The sequence below is a fragment of the Scardinius erythrophthalmus genome (genome assembly GCF_964197995.2).
Source record: "Scardinius erythrophthalmus genome assembly, chromosome: 2".
Lineage (NCBI taxonomy): Eukaryota > Metazoa > Chordata > Actinopteri > Cypriniformes > Leuciscidae > Scardinius > Scardinius erythrophthalmus.
The window spans coordinates 66,721,261-66,736,953 of record NC_138222.1 but is presented as its reverse complement, the minus strand read 5'-3'; the positions used below and the strand labels follow the sequence as shown (position 1 = coordinate 66,736,953).

Here is a 15,693-nt window from a genome sequence, read left to right as displayed (position 1 = left end):
ACTCTTTAGACAGATGATTGAAAGAATGTTTCAGGAACACTAACCTTTAAATAACATTCTTGTAACATTAAAGAAACTGGATATTTTTATGTTCTTGGAATTTTACAAATCAACGTTCCTATAATGTTGAATTTTAAATCAAAATTAAGTTGAAAGAATGTTTGTGGAACATTGTACCTTTTAAAACACATTCCGTCAAGAAAACTTGACATTTTTCACGTTCCCAGAACCAACACTGAATATTTTGGAGAACGTTCTTATAACAAAAGTCTGGTAGATGGGGCAAAGCTGAGATGTAGGATGACTGTATGTATGACTTACAAGCAGATCGAAGAATACAAGTACTTCTGTCAAGTAATCGAAGAAGCTGAAAAAGAGAGAAGAGAATAATTATTTTATAAATCATAAAAAGGTTAAAATGTATAAATTGTATGATAACATCTGAAAATAAGAACAAATAAGCTATTTGAGTTCACATTATGGATAGTTCACCCATAAATGAAAATTATATCATTACTGAATAATTATTTTCATGGTATACATTCCAAAAGCTAATAAAGGCTCTTGATTTATTAATATATTAATAGCATCTAAACATAATAATTGTTATCAAGAAAACAATATTAATATTACATATTTAAATATTATTAAATGTAGTGGTATTAATAACTGACGGATGGCCGATTTCATTATAAATCTTATCTCACATCTTTACAAGACATGTCTCGCTCTCTTTAGGTGCACGCGCGGCGCCAGCGCTCACGCTCACGCACTCGCAGCCAAGCCTGTTAGACAACGCGCTTTCCATACAAAGTAACGATATTATTATTAACAATGATATAATTTATTTATTTTAAAGTAACGATATAACATCACAGACATGACTGAAATAAACGTTAACATAATAGACATGACTGATGAAACAAAAAAAGTTTCTTTCAATCTGAGCGGATTTGCTCTATTATCCCAAATGACGTCACACAGATTTAACGGCATTTAACGGTAGCTATTTAATTGTGAGGTAAAAAAACCCCGGAAAACCATTGTTTATGTGAAAATTAGTGTTACATTTCCTGGAAAAGACAGTTAATCAATTTTATGACAATTTAAAATGTTTATATGTTCATTAGGTGAAGGCGGCAGTTATTTATTTGGCTACCCTGTAGGCCGCCTACCAATAATATAGTAACGTATGCTATGATTAGATTTTATTATTTACTTTCTTCAAAGTTTCAAGTATAATTTACCTTTGTAGTGGGCTCGTATGTTTTAAAAGTAATGTAGCCTACCTAAATCGGTTAAGTAAAAAGTACTTTACCTCAGAAAAGCTGGTAATGAAAATGTCCAATGTCTGTTGATGTCCACTATGAAAACCGGGTTCTGCGCGCGGTGGTCACCCCTGCTTATATACCCGCTGGCAGGTTTCGCGGGCATGGCACGCGAAGAATATCAATTGTGACAGAAGATTATATTTATATTTATTTAATATTTATATTTTATATATATATATATATATATATATATATATATATATATATATATATATACATTTATATGATGCTACCATGATACCTTGCGTTACTCAAAAAGTGATAAAAGTAGGCTAGAGTCCAAATAGATAAAATAAAAGAGATCTAAGTATATTAACTTTAGAAAATAAAAATATGAACTAAATTGGCGAGATTAACGAAATTGATTTACAATTAAAATTAAATGTAATTAATTAATTAATTAAAATTAGTCAGTTGTGCAGTCAGTGTACCCAAGAAGGGACAGGGATGGGAAAATATCATAGGAAAATATACATAACATAATATAATATTCAACAACCCATAGGTGGCGATATGCGAGTCGCCAATAAGCCAATGCTGAAAGAGAAGAAACCACACGCGACCATAGACGGGACGCGTCGCGCGCGCGATGGGAGTCTGTTTGGTGTTCTTGATGTGCAAATGTTTGAGAGGTAAGTATGTAATTAGAATAATATGTGGAAATTTATGGTTTTACCATAGTATGATAATTTGTGGGATTGTGAGCGTTTTCCCCAGAGCTGTCAAACGCGTTTTGCACGTGGGTGGCCCTGTTAAAGGAGGTCAAGGTCGGTATACATTATAATGTTGAAAATCTGTGAAAGTAAGTCAAACATGTAAGAGAAGCGCAAGGTGCATCCATATGTAATTAGGTGTGAATGAAGCCGTTTTCCTTACAAAAAGGAAACCTGCAGGTTTTTACTTTATTTTATTTATTTATTTATTGCAGGATATTTGCAGGTACATACATTTAAGTGAGAATAGGAGCAGGCTTCACTCAATTCATGTGCTTATAAACTTTAAGAGTGCTGGCCTGGATAATTAGAATACGTAAAGTAGGAGAGAGGCCTGGGACAGATTGGGGGTAAAGGGCAAGGGCACCCCAGTTGTACTCACTTATACTGTTTAATTCTAAGAAGGAATTGTTAAATTTTAATTAATGGTCTGAAAAATACACATCATATGCTAAATTGATTTTTTTCATTACACCCAGGTATGTTTGGTCTACCAGTCCATGGTAACCTGCTCTCGTCCAGTCGGAGGCTCAAAAATGGAGACATTGGAATGTCCTCATTCTTCTGACATCTGGTCACTTCAGCATTGGTGCGTAGAGTGATGTTGTCCATCTCTGGGTATCTCTGGGTATGTCACTCGCCCAGAAACCTGAGATCTGAAGCCCTTCTGTGTGCATTTGTATTGATGTATTGATGTTATCTAACGTTTAAACCATGATCAGCAATGCAACGATTGGCATCAAGACAGCAACATCATATAGTTAAAAAAGGAAATGGCCAAGCAGGCAAAATTATATGAAATGTCTTAAAGATAAACAATATGTATAAATGATTGTTACACGATTCCTAATTATTTACATTTTTCACAAATTTGTGTATTTAAACAGGTATTACACTTTTTTTTTTCAGTGCCAAGAGTCTACTGTAATAAGCAATTCACATCTCTTAAAGGGATAGTTCGCCCAAAAATGATATTTAAGCCATGATTTACTCACCCTCAAGCCGTTCGAGATGTATATGTCAATCTTTTTTCAGGCGAACACATTTTCAGTTATTTTAGAAAATGTCTTTGAATGTCGCGTTCACGGAGATGGATGCTGGCGTATGACGTAGGACGTAGCGTAGGAAGCGTCGTGGCGTAGAACGAACGTAGAGTTTTGTTTTGCTCTGCTCTCTGGCTGCGCTGTCACGTTTGTTCTACGTCACGACGCTACGTATCAGTAGGTGACAGGTGTCTATTTTCATAATTCAAAATGAGAAACTAGAACTGTGGATATACAAACCGTGAACCAAGCAGCACTTTCTTACTATTTTGAATATGAGTAATGATGGTCACTTTCTTCATTCAGACAGCCATGTCGTTATGAAAATATTTGCATATTTTGAATTCTTTGGTAAGATGATGTAAAATTAGAGCAGCCGAAATTGGGAGCTTTGTCCCGCATCCAGCAAGACGTAATCAGTGTCCCGCATTTCAATTATGTCTGTATTATTTGATTTCTTCCCTTAAAGGGATAGTTCGGCCAAAAATGATATTTAACCCATGATTTACTCACCCTCAAGCCGTTCGAGATGCATGTCAATCTTTTTTCAGACGAACACATTTTCAGTTATTTTAGAAAATGTCTTAGATCTTTCAGTGGTTATAGTGTGAAGCTATGGGGTCCACCTCCTCCAAGTCCCAAAAAAATATACATATTTAAAACTTTATAAATGAAAATAACTGGCTTCCGGCTGAATCCATCTCCATGAACACGCGCCGACCGCCACCGGAAGCCAGTTATTTTCATTTATAAAGTTTTAAATATGTATATTTTTACGACAAAACCGCACGGATTACCCTCGGAAGGCCTTCGTTTATTCCCCTGGAGCCGGATGGATTACTTTTGTGAAGGATGCATGCTCATTTGCGGACTTCAACGAGCTGGACCCCATTGCTTCACATTCTAACCACTGAAAGATCTAAGACATTTTCTAAAATAACTGAAAATGTGTTCGTCTGAAAAAAGATTGACATATACATCTCGAACGGCTTGAGGGTGAGTAAATCATGGGCTAAATATCATTTTTGGGCGAACTATCCCTTTAAGGCCCGAGAACAAATTTATAACAGAGTTATTACAGTATTTAATATGTGCATTCTAATCTTGTTTTTTTTGTGCTGACTTCGAAAAACCTAACGATCCTGGATCATCTCAAAGCGTCAACAGTAATACTGATAACTAATCCTAATTTAATCCACGAATAAAGAACAGGCCCCTGTTTTTTTTACCTGTAGATGATAATATTAATATGTTATTCATTGTATTCATTTTAATCTCCTATCATTATTTTACAGGTTTTCTTCTATTTAAAGATTTCCTCATTTGGCTGGTTTGAAAGGACCAAGTGTCGGCATTACAGGAAAGGCAGAGATGGGTGAAAGCTGGTGAAGGACACAAGAGTTTTTCCTCTATATGCATTCAGCAGTGGCGTAGTTGAATGGGGCATATACATTTACATTTACATTATGCATTTGGCAGACGCTTTTATCCAAAGCGACTTACATTGCATTTCAAGGTACACATTTTTACATTCTTATCAGTTCTTGCTTTCCCTGGGAAACGAACCCATGACCTTCGTGTTGCAAACACAAACGCTCTACCATTTGAGCTACAGAAAAGCTGCATATACAAACCCAGTCCAACACACACGCAAATGTGTGCACAACAAACAGGATATTTGACAAGGAAGAGCAGAAGGGGTTTTACTTAACACTTTCTTTATCAAAAGGCAGAAGAAATACTAGTACCAGAGTTTAGTTAAACATTAACGTTAAACATTAACGTTTCTGAGTGTCCATGGAAAAGTGCAAAACCAAACTAACTGGCTACTAGTTAATCCTGTTTCGACTATGTAGGTCTATGTCTACGTGCTGAACAAAATTCTTGGTGAAACTGCAAATAATAAACCCATATACAATTTAATCTTTTATTACAAGTGACAAAAAAAGTTATAAAAGTGAAGGAAAAATATAAAAAGGAATAGTGCAACCATTTACTTTCCTTAATGTCACTCCAAACATGTATGACTCTGTTTCATGGAAAACACCTAAAACTATTTGCCCAGTTATTTTTTTTTTAATGCTGTAACAAAACTTTCTGTTGCTCTATTTGTTCCTGTTTTAATAAAGACTTGTAAAGCCTTATGTTTAATTGTATTGTCATTTTGTTTAGTCTTTCCTAAAAGACTGACCCCAAAAAAATGTGTTTGTATGGTAAAAATCATAAAATCTTTCATATTTAAATAGTGTCCTACCTGACTGCGTATCTTTCCCCCCAGTACAGAAGTGTTTTTGCCACTTACTCATGTTGTGCAGCTGTTTCAACACACAACATACCAGGTTTTCATATGTCTCGTCTTGTACCATATTATGCAGTTTTTGGTTTGCTTTTGAGAAACCTTTCAAAGAGATTGCCTTTTAGACGCAGTGTGTGGTACTACCATCTTGCAACCAATTACACTCATGTTACAATTATCAGATGAAGGAAAAAGTGTTTTTTCAAGAGAAATGCTTACAACTAAACACTAAAAGTGTGCATTAGCGCATTCTGCGGCCTGATAATGGTTATGTAATCTTTTCTCTGGCTTGTGGAACTAACTGATCACAGTTTGGGTGAATATTTTTAACACAATTTAAATCTTTAAATTGTGCAAACACTTGATTTCTCTGGAGGCCTGAAGGAGTTTGTGCACCTCAAATTTGGTTTGTTTTCAGCTGCTGTGAAAGGTTTCATTTTTAGCGTGCTTTATCAATTTATTTTAATCTCAAATCGCTTACATTGTATGCCTTATGCTGAATTTCTGCATCAACTCAGTTAACCGAAAATAACCTGCAGGGAACGTTCTGGGAACGTTCTCTTTAGGTTATAAAAAATGCCAATAAATAACCTGAAGGGAACGTTCTGGGAACGTTCTCTTTAGGTTATAAAAAAATGCCAATAAATAACCTGAAGGGAACGTTCTGGGAACGTTCTCTTTAGGTTATAAAAAATGCCCCAAAATAACCTGCAGGGAACGTTCTAGGAACGTTCTCTTTAGGTTATAAAAAAATGCCAATAAATAACCTGAAGGGAACGTTCTGGGAACGTTCTCTTTAGGTTATAAAAAATGCCCCAAAATAACCAGCAGGGAACGTTCTCTTTAGGTTATAAAAAAATGCACCAAAATAACCTGCAGGGAACGTTCTAGGAACGTTCTCTTTAGGTTGTAAAAAAATGCCAATAAATAACCTGAAGGGAACGTTCTGGGAACGTTCTCTTTAGGTTATAAAAAATGCCCCAAAATAACCTGCAGGGAACGTTCTAGGAACGTTCACTTTAGGTTATAAAAAAATGCCAATAAATAACCTGAAGGGAACGTTCTGGGAACGTTCTCTTTAGGTTATAAAAAAATGCCAATAAATAACCTGAAGGGAACGTTCTGGGAACGTTCTCTTTAGGTTATAAAAAATGCCCCAAAATAACCTGCAGGGAACGTTCTAGGAACGTTCTCTTTAGGTTATAAAAAAAATGCCAATAAATAACCTGAAGGGAACGTTCTGGGAACGTTCTCTCTAGGTTATAAAAAAATGCCAATAAATAACCTGAAGGGAACGTTCTGGGAACGTTCTCTTTAGGTTACTAAAAAACAACCAATAGAGAACGTTCCCAGAACGTTCTTATTTGGTTCCCCGAAAAAATAACCAAACGGGAACGTTAGGGGAACGTTCTGTGTTACCTGGGTCGTCGTATTACTGCAATACCTTACTGCGTCCGTATCACTGCCTGTGGGTATGGGAATCGGTCTTGTTGTGAGTGCAATATCGAATGAAGCCTTGTTTCAAACAGGTGTACTAACGTGGCTAGCGTTGCTAACAGAAGGTAAACTAGTTACTAGGTGAAGCACATAGTGTTACTTATTTTGGAGCGCCTGGTACTCGGCCAGTGCTACATAGCAACAGCTTTCCGGGTGGCGTCCATGTTTTTCTCCGACTCGGACGCGCAAAACATACCAGAACGCTTGAAGTGTGTAAGTGACGTCATATCCGAGGTCCGAGTCGGTTCGTTGACAATAATAGAACGCACCATAATAGGCTATAGCGTTACGCGTGTGTGTCAATCAACATTGCAGTTCCCGCAACCTCTGCCAAAAGTGTGTTCATCGTTTAGAATGTTAAGCTTACAAAATGTTTATCATAAATTTAAAAAAGAGCCGCTTCTGATTCAAGGCAATACAATTTACAGAGCACTGCTGAGACCGTTGTTTTTATTAAAAGTTTATATCCTTCTGGTGTTTTCTAAAAAAAATACAGGCCTATAGAAGCCATAGCCTAATTAACAAATAGTAACAGCAGAATCGATCTGAAATCAGACTGATGTTTTTGAAAAATTATCATAAAGTTGCATAAAATCAATTTAATTATTTATCCCATCTAAATAGATATTTTCAGTTATTTAGATTCCTTACCTGAACGAAATGACTGGGATTATGAAACCTGGGTGTTCCTGTCTTCAGAAAAGATTGATCTCTCCAATAATATCCCTGAGACATGCCATTAAATACAGCGGCTGAGTTTCATGTTTACAGATATGGGAGTGGCTAAGACAGGGGGGTTGTGGTTTTCCTGGTTTCGCTTATATAAATATTAGCCTATATTTATTTATTTATTTATTTCACTTTGTTTAATTGTGTCTGTGTGTCATTTTTGTAAAGGGAACATTATTCTACAGAACACAATATATTTCGATAGTTAAGTAAGCAGTTTAGTGACCACAGACTTTCATTGTATGGACAAAATTATTATATTTAATGTTCCACAGAAGAAAGAAAGCCCTTGAGGTTTGGAACAACATTAGGAGGAGTAAATGATGATGACAGAAATCTTGGGTGAAACCCTATAAGCGACTTTATCATATTTGATACACAAATAAGCCTTTAAATGATAAACCTGTTGTACACGATACTACATGCCTTCTGTCGTCTGATTGATCGTTTAGAGTTTAGACAAACTATCAAGTCAAATTTGTGAATTTATATTATTCAGACATTTAGAGAAAAATGAATCTGAATGACAGATGTTGATATGCACTACGTTGATAACGGGGATATACAAATCTCTATGGAGAAGCTGACACCAGCGACATATTTGAAGAATGGTAAATGCTATAATTTTCAGATATTAGTAAATATTTCAATTGTTTTAATGTCATTAAATGTGTTCTGTTATAGTCTGAGCAAATCCAAGTGGAGACAGATGTAGTGATTTGGTTGAAACTGTAACAAACCAGACGAGACCAGTTAACTCAACACTAATCATTATCCTCATCATTTCAGTTCACACCATAATTTAAAAAAGAAAAACGATCTATCTAAATAAATATATCAAACATAATGGCCCATTGTACATACATGACTATGTTATGAATTAGCATTAAGTGGTTAAAAGGAAATTATGACTGTGTATCTTGATTAGCAATAATTTCCATTTACATGGTTCCCTAAGAGATGAATGGCGAATCAGTAGACACAAATCCTTTATTACAATTAAAATATTTATGTCGTGGTATGATGCTGGCCTACATAAATTATGTATTTAACGTGTTTAATGAGATAACATATTGATAATCTGCTGACCGAAGATAAGGGCCACAGACAGAGTCGAGACTCCGGATGATGTTCGTGTGCTTCAAGCTGCCCAAAACAACAGCTGTATGAAAGCCTCCTAACGCTCATCACTGATGCTGACTTCACTGAAGTCTCTTTTAGACTGTTTTCTGAGCACACACATTACGCGTTCAGGCTTTTATCAACTGTTCCATTAAAACTATCCATCAGATTTGAGCACGGCTTTTCCCCGCGGCTGATGCTCGTCTTTGATTTGGTCTGACGAAGGCAAAAGTAACGTTTCCTCTTCGCGTTTTTTAGTCTCTAATGAAAGCCCAGAATGTCTGCTTGATGTTCACTTAGTTCTGATTGTGACAAGCTATTTAACAGCTCCAGTTTTGCTCCAAATGTAAGAGAAGAAAACACAAGCGTCGGCGAGCAGCAGACACCGAGCGGGGCAGGTTGAGTCTACGAGGTTCTCATGTGTCATTTAAGACCGCAGCGCCGCTCGAGCGCTATTCATTCAATGCTGAAACCAGACAGAGTTTTTCAGATCCGATCAGAGAGAGGGAGATGGCAGAAACCGCCCCAGCCCCCGCTGCCGCCGCCCCGGCCAAAGCGCTCAAGAAGAAGTCCGCTGTGAAAGCCAAGAAAGCAGGTCCAGGCGTCGGCGAGCTCATTGTCAAGGCTGTGTCCGCATCTAAAGAGAGGAGCGGTGTGTCCCTCGCCGCCCTGAAGAAAGCGCTCGCTGCCGGTGGATACGATGTGGAGAAGAACAACTCCCGCGTCAAGATCGCCATCAAGAGCCTGGTGACTAAAGGCACCCTGGTTCAGGTCAAAGGGACCGGTGCCTCAGGCTCCTTCAAACTCAACAAGCAGCAAGCCGAGACCAAGAAGAAACCCGCCAAGAAAGCGGCTCCTAAAGCCAAGAAGCCCGCAGCCAAGAAACCCGCAGCCGCTAAGAAGCCCAAAGCTGCAGCAGCAAAGAAGCCCGCCGCGAAGAAATCCCCGAAGAAGGTGAAGAAACCCGCCGCTAAGAAAGCGACGAAGAGCCCCAAGAAGGCAAAGAAACCGGCGACTCCTAAGAAAGCAGCCAAGAGCCCAAAAAAGGCAAAGGCAGCAAAACCCAAAACGGCGAAACCTAAAGCAGCAAAACCTAAAGCCGCCAAGCCTAAAAAGGCAGCTCCCAAGAAGAAATAAATCTAACGTTACTATTTGTTCCTCAACGGCTCTTTTAAGAGCCAACCACTGACTCTTGAGTAAAGAGCAAAACTCATGTTTTTGAATGATTTGGTAATTCTGGAATCAAATAGCCAAATATGGGTCTCAACAAATTTAGTTTAGGTAAAACTCAAGTAAATCATTTTTATTCGCAAGAAATTGATTGAAAATTACCAAAAAGCTTGTTAGATTTCAAAGCAAACAATTATCACAGTACGACTCAAGGATGTTGATTAACAGCACATATTATAATTTATACACAAACCATAATGCTGGAGAAACATGGCAATTCAAACAACCCCACAAACAATAATGGCAGTGATAAAATTATAATATTACATTAAGGGTAATAATACTCTGCAGTATCAGATCTGGTCAGTGTGAACAAGTGTGTGAAATGTGTAGTACTTTTGGTAGGAACAGCGTATAATATCCATTGTTGTACTCAGGGGCATTCGATACAGAGAATAATGTATATTGTAGGCCTATATGCGCGGGGCAGACAGGTTTAAAAATTCAGCCCTGGCACTGTAGCCACACCAGCCCACATTACCTCACAGACACGCGCATTCAAATGTGAGGTAGTTAGGGGGGTTCGGGGGTATGCTCTCCCGAGAAAATTTGGATTTCTCGGACCTACATATGTGCATTTTAAGGTGTTTGAAGGCCAAAAAAAAAATGGATAACAATAGCTTTAAAAGCATGTCAGTGGGCAGTAGCATAAATTATTTGTCAAGCAGTTGACAGGTGAAATATTCTAACACATTCAAGGACCATACAAATATCATACATTCATCAACTCATCAACTTATAAATATATATTTATACTTATGAATTATCAAGCTGACTAAATCACACGACTGCACAGCAGTTCACATGCACTCACAATAAAAATACAATATAATTTAAAACAAAGACAATTCATTATAGAAAGGAAAAAATATTACAGATCTAGACAAATTGAGCTGCTTATAGTTAAAAGAATGTCATGAACGATCATTTAGGCTAGATGTATTGATTGCATTAGTGCGTGATATTGAAGAGTGCGCGCCTCGAGCACACGGCTGGACACGACAGGAAAGTTCGTTTTTTTCTGAGTTTTATATTCTGACATATACCGTGACAACATCTTATCTGACAGAGGACTGTGCGGCGCTGCTGACTGCGTTATTTATAAAAAAAATTAATTGCAGTAAGATTGTACGCTGTTGCGCGCAAATCCTGGAGATATTCTAGGCTGAAATCACTCACGTGGTGCGTCTCTGTGTGAGACAGATTTCAACAATCACCAGTCAGAGACAGCAGCAAAGCCAAAGCACAATGAAAATAAGGCAACTTATGATTTTCATGGTTTACATAGGCTATTGTCCGGTTTCATATTTGTCAGTCACCTTTACAAAAAACATTCGGGGCTACACTCAAAACATTCGGGGCTGAAGCCCCGGCAAAATCGGCTGGCGCCGCCTCTGGTTGTACTTATTTGAATTTTCTATCAAACATATCGGTGATTCAATCGCTGGATACATTATACGTTTATCTCTATAAAGCTGCTTTGAAACAATCTACATTGTTAAAAGCGATAAATCAGAATGATTTGACTTGATTTAATCTCTACTGTCTAGTCAACACATGTGATCGTTCCAAAAAGGGGGTTGGGTTTTTGAGGGAAGTTCAGTGATTGGTTTAAAACTTATCACAGTGTAAACCAATGGGCGACTGGCACTCTCGTTTAAAGCTAGTATGAACCGTCACTGATGATCTTCTTCATTCCATTAACTTCGTCAGGATATTCTGTTTTAGTTTCTGATTTTAATAATGAGCGGAAGAGGTAAAACCGGGGGAAAGGCTCGCGCTAAGGCCAAGAGTCGCTCTTCCAGGGCGGGACTGCAGTTCCCCGTCGGCCGTGTTCACAGGCTTCTCCGCAAAGGCAACTATGCCCAGCGCGTCGGTGCCGGAGCTCCGGTGTATTTGGCCGCTGTGCTCGAGTATCTGACCGCTGAGATCCTGGAGTTGGCTGGAAACGCCGCTCGGGACAACAAGAAGACCCGCATCATCCCTCGACACCTGCAGCTGGCGGTGCGCAATGACGAGGAGCTGAACAAGCTTCTGGGTGGCGTGACCATCGCTCAGGGTGGTGTGTTGCCCAACATTCAGGCCGTGCTGCTGCCCAAGAAGACCGAGAAGCCCGCGAAGGCTAAGTAGACTGACGGAAGCTTCTCTTCAAACCAAAGGCTCTTTTAAGTGCCACCCAATTCCCCAAGAAAGAGTGATTTCATTTACCCGGTTTTTATTCGATTTTCTATTAAAGTCCCTTCGATAAAACAAATAATAAAGTTGCTGCAGAATACACATGAATAGACTTTGTTGGAGCTATTTTGCACTTTGTTTATTTTAGGCGTAAGTTATAGTCTAATTTATTTCTTTTCTTTTCTTGCTAAAAGTTAACTTGCTTTATTTTGCATTTATGCTTATTTTCTTGTTTATTTACATTGTCGTTTATTGGTCACGTGGTGCTATGTTAATTTGCATAAATAGGTCAAGGTGGGAGGAACCAGGAGGGCTGCGAGGGCATATGTTTTTTTACCACAGCGTGAGAGAGGCAACAGGAAATGTCTGTGAGCTTGCTTATATGTGTAAATAAACCTCCTCGAACTCATCTTTTGCTATGGACATTAGTTTATTTTGGTACCTCTAACCATGAGTAAAGCCTAACCCATGACGTAGCCTCAGTGGCCATTTGAGAAGTTTGGTATTATAAGTTTATGGACAAATAGCCACTACAGACTTTTATAAACAGTAACCATGAATAGTTATTGTACAATGCTGACATAAAAAAAATATGTATATATACATTATACAATTTGACTAGAAATACACATGGTCCCCAAATATATAATATATATATTTTTTTTTGTAAAGCATTTTCTTACTAACCACTATACATTGTGATGGCATTCTGAAAATGTAGTTTTATTGGCATTGCTAAACATATTTAAGCTGATATATTGATAAAAACTAATTTACAATATTTCCACAAGTCAAACTGTACGTCCAAATAGTTTTTAAGAAACATTAAAAAATCACCTATTTTGGTTTACACATTTAAAACTGATTTCGCCCAATCTTTTTTCGCGGATGCACAGAAAAAGCAAAGTACGTTTGGGCGGGAACCACAAACTGACATCACTTGTTTGAAAACAGCCATTGGCCAACTGTCATTTACAGACGCCAGACAATAACCAATCGAATGCATCTGAAGCAAAGCCATCCAATGAGCGCATGACAGCCCTGGGCTTAAATACGCGCTGTGTTTGACTACACTACTCATTCTTGATTAAATCAGCATCTGAACACTTTTAAGTAATGGCGAGAACCAAGCAGACCGCTCGTAAGTCCACCGGAGGAAAAGCCCCGAGGAAGCAGCTGGCCACTAAAGCCGCCCGTAAGAGCGCACCCGCTACCGGTGGTGTTAAGAAGCCTCATCGGTACAGGCCCGGTACCGTGGCGCTGAGAGAGATTCGCCGTTACCAGAAATCCACTGAACTGCTGATTCGCAAACTGCCCTTCCAGCGCCTGGTGAGAGAAATCGCTCAAGATTTCAAGACGGATCTGCGCTTCCAGAGCTCGGCTGTCATGGCCCTACAGGAGGCGAGTGAGGCTTATTTAGTGGGTCTGTTTGAGGACACCAACTTGTGCGCCATCCACGCCAAGAGAGTCACCATCATGCCCAAAGACATCCAGCTGGCCCGCCGCATCCGCGGAGAGCGCGCTTAAACCCACTGCAGTCACTCAAATCCAAAGGCTCTTTTAAGAGCCACCTCATTAACTCTATGAAAGATGATTTCTATATTATGGTGTTGTGAAATTGGAACTTCATATGCAACGGTGGTCTTATAAAATGCTATTTTTATGTATTACTTAAATCTAAAAGGAAATTAAAGGAAATGAACGGTGGTTTTAGTGTTATGCTATAGTTAATGTTTACATGTAGGGGAGACTGGGAACAGTTGCAACACTTTTTGCATTTCTCTCAGTTACTCAGAGACTATTTGGACTAGACCAACCAAACGTGCATCTGTCTGCTAATTACCCATACCATTTTTAAGATGATTATATATGACATATCGTTCACAGTATTTATTTGAATGGAAGAAGTCAGATGTTGCAACTGACCCCGACCCAGGGACGATTGCAACACGTTAAAAATACTTTTTTTTTTTTTTTTTTTTAGCTTTTTGTCTCAATGAGCATATAATTCTGAAAACATTAACTGTTTTAGGCCTACTATAATATTATAGTATTATTTATTTCAATAATATTATTGTAGCCTATAATTTATGTAGTCATATTTATCAAATAACAGTTGAGTTTTTTTTTTTTTTTAATGTGTAGAACATAGGCCTACATAGATTCAGTGTGCAGGTGTTACAGACACTATTCAATCTCTGCATATTTCAGTGTCAGACAGGAACAATTGAACAATTTGCAATGCAACAAACCTTTATTAAACATGCAATTTATAACTTGTTGCAACTGTCCCAAACCCTATCAGCCATGACAGAACATCATGTGCCTGCTAGACACACTGACTTTGACACATGCTAACCATGTCACTTAGAAGTCATCAAACAATAATTCAAACTAAGTAAGTTTTGATTAATTCATACAAAATTTCTGGACAGTATGACAAAAAATATATCTCATGAAAGAATTTACTTTCATACCTCCAAAACAAGTTTTGTTCAATAAATGCAGCAGCGAATGTTGAACATGTCTAATGTCTTCTTAGTGGGGAGAGGGTCTAACTGTGCATGTGCAGTATGAGTGTCATCACTCTAGCTTGTTTCTGATTGGAGAAAAATTACATGTTGCAACCATCCTGTTGCAACTGTCCCGGTCTCCCCTACGGTCATTAACCCTCATCCTCTCCTTACTTGTAACAAATCCTTCCCTCGCGGGTCAAAATGACTGAAGCCCTATAGTTTTTGAACAAAACTTGTTTTGGAGGTATGAAAGTTAATTTTTTCATGAGATATTTTTTTTTTTTGTCATACTGCAGTATGTCCAGAAATTGTGTATGAATTAATCAAAACTTACTTAGTTTGAATTAAGGGGTTTTATATTATATAGTTAAATTATATAGTTATTAATAATATTACTTAAATTCTACTTATTTCCACTAGTATCAAACGTCACTTTTCAGTGGTTTTTCTATCGTCTGTTGTTGTGACTTGAAGAGTATTTGTCGTCATGTCTGGAAGAGGAAAAGGCGGGAAAGGACTCGGGAAAGGAGGCGCTAAGCGGCACCGAAAGGTTCTTCGCGATAATATCCAGGGAATCACTAAACCCGCTATTCGTCGTCTTGCTCGGCGTGGCGGCGTCAAGCGTATTTCTGGCCTGATCTATGAAGAGACTCGCGGTGTGTTGAAGGTGTTTCTGGAGAACGTCATTCGTGATGCTGTGACTTACACTGAACACGCCAAGAGAAAGACCGTCACCGCCATGGATGTTGTGTACGCGCTGAAGCGACAGGGACGCACTCTGTACGGGTTCGGGGGTTAAGAGATCCACGAAGAAGAAAAACAACGGCTCTTTTAAGAGCCACACACATTTACACACAAAGAACAAGTTACTAGCTGGTGAAATTATATTTGTAATATATTAATTAGTGAGTGTGCTTTCATAAACGTTACCTCAAAATGATTAAGCAAGTACAAATAATTAAAGTTAATGTTACTCTTATTCTCACTATTGTGCTTTGCAGTTAAAACTACTTTTTCAATGAGTTGTGGGAGTTCGTTGTC

At 38.2% G+C, this 15,693-nt stretch overlaps 4 protein-coding genes and 1 long non-coding RNA gene across 5 annotated transcripts; all 5 read left to right on the top strand.

The window, feature by feature from the left end:
* The first annotated feature begins 1,836 nt into the window (after positions 1–1,836).
* Positions 1,837–5,230, top strand: LOC308687028. The gene is made up of 3 exons (XR_014029679.1): positions 1,837–1,963; positions 2,524–2,633; positions 4,383–5,230. It is a non-coding gene; the product is annotated as an uncharacterized lncRNA (long non-coding RNA).
* Positions 5,231–9,241: 4,011 nt separating this feature from the next.
* On the top strand, positions 9,242–9,868 carry LOC308687011 (histone H1-like; the record flags this gene model as incomplete). Its single annotated transcript, XM_081359198.1, has 1 exon — positions 9,242–9,868. The coding sequence occupies one exon, from the start codon at positions 9,242–9,244 to the stop codon at positions 9,866–9,868; it is 627 nt and encodes a 208-aa protein (XP_081215324.1).
* A 1,836-nt stretch (positions 9,869–11,704) lies between these two features.
* LOC308687017 (histone H2A-like) lies at positions 11,705–12,091 on the top strand (the record flags this gene model as incomplete). Its single annotated transcript, XM_081359204.1, has 1 exon — positions 11,705–12,091. One exon carries the CDS (start codon positions 11,705–11,707, stop codon positions 12,089–12,091), a length of 387 nt encoding a protein of 128 aa, XP_081215330.1.
* Positions 12,092–13,252: 1,161 nt separating this feature from the next.
* Positions 13,253–13,663, top strand: LOC308687014 (histone H3.2; the record flags this gene model as incomplete). The annotated part of the gene is made up of 1 exon (XM_081359201.1): positions 13,253–13,663. One exon carries the CDS (start codon positions 13,253–13,255, stop codon positions 13,661–13,663), a length of 411 nt encoding a protein of 136 aa, XP_081215327.1.
* Positions 13,664–15,126: 1,463 nt separating this feature from the next.
* Positions 15,127–15,468, top strand: LOC308687024 (histone H4). The gene has a single exon (XM_081359211.1). It carries the CDS (start codon positions 15,140–15,142, stop codon positions 15,449–15,451), a length of 312 nt encoding a protein of 103 aa, XP_081215337.1. The 5' UTR covers positions 15,127–15,139; the 3' UTR covers positions 15,452–15,468.
* Positions 15,469–15,693: the final 225 nt, after the last annotated feature.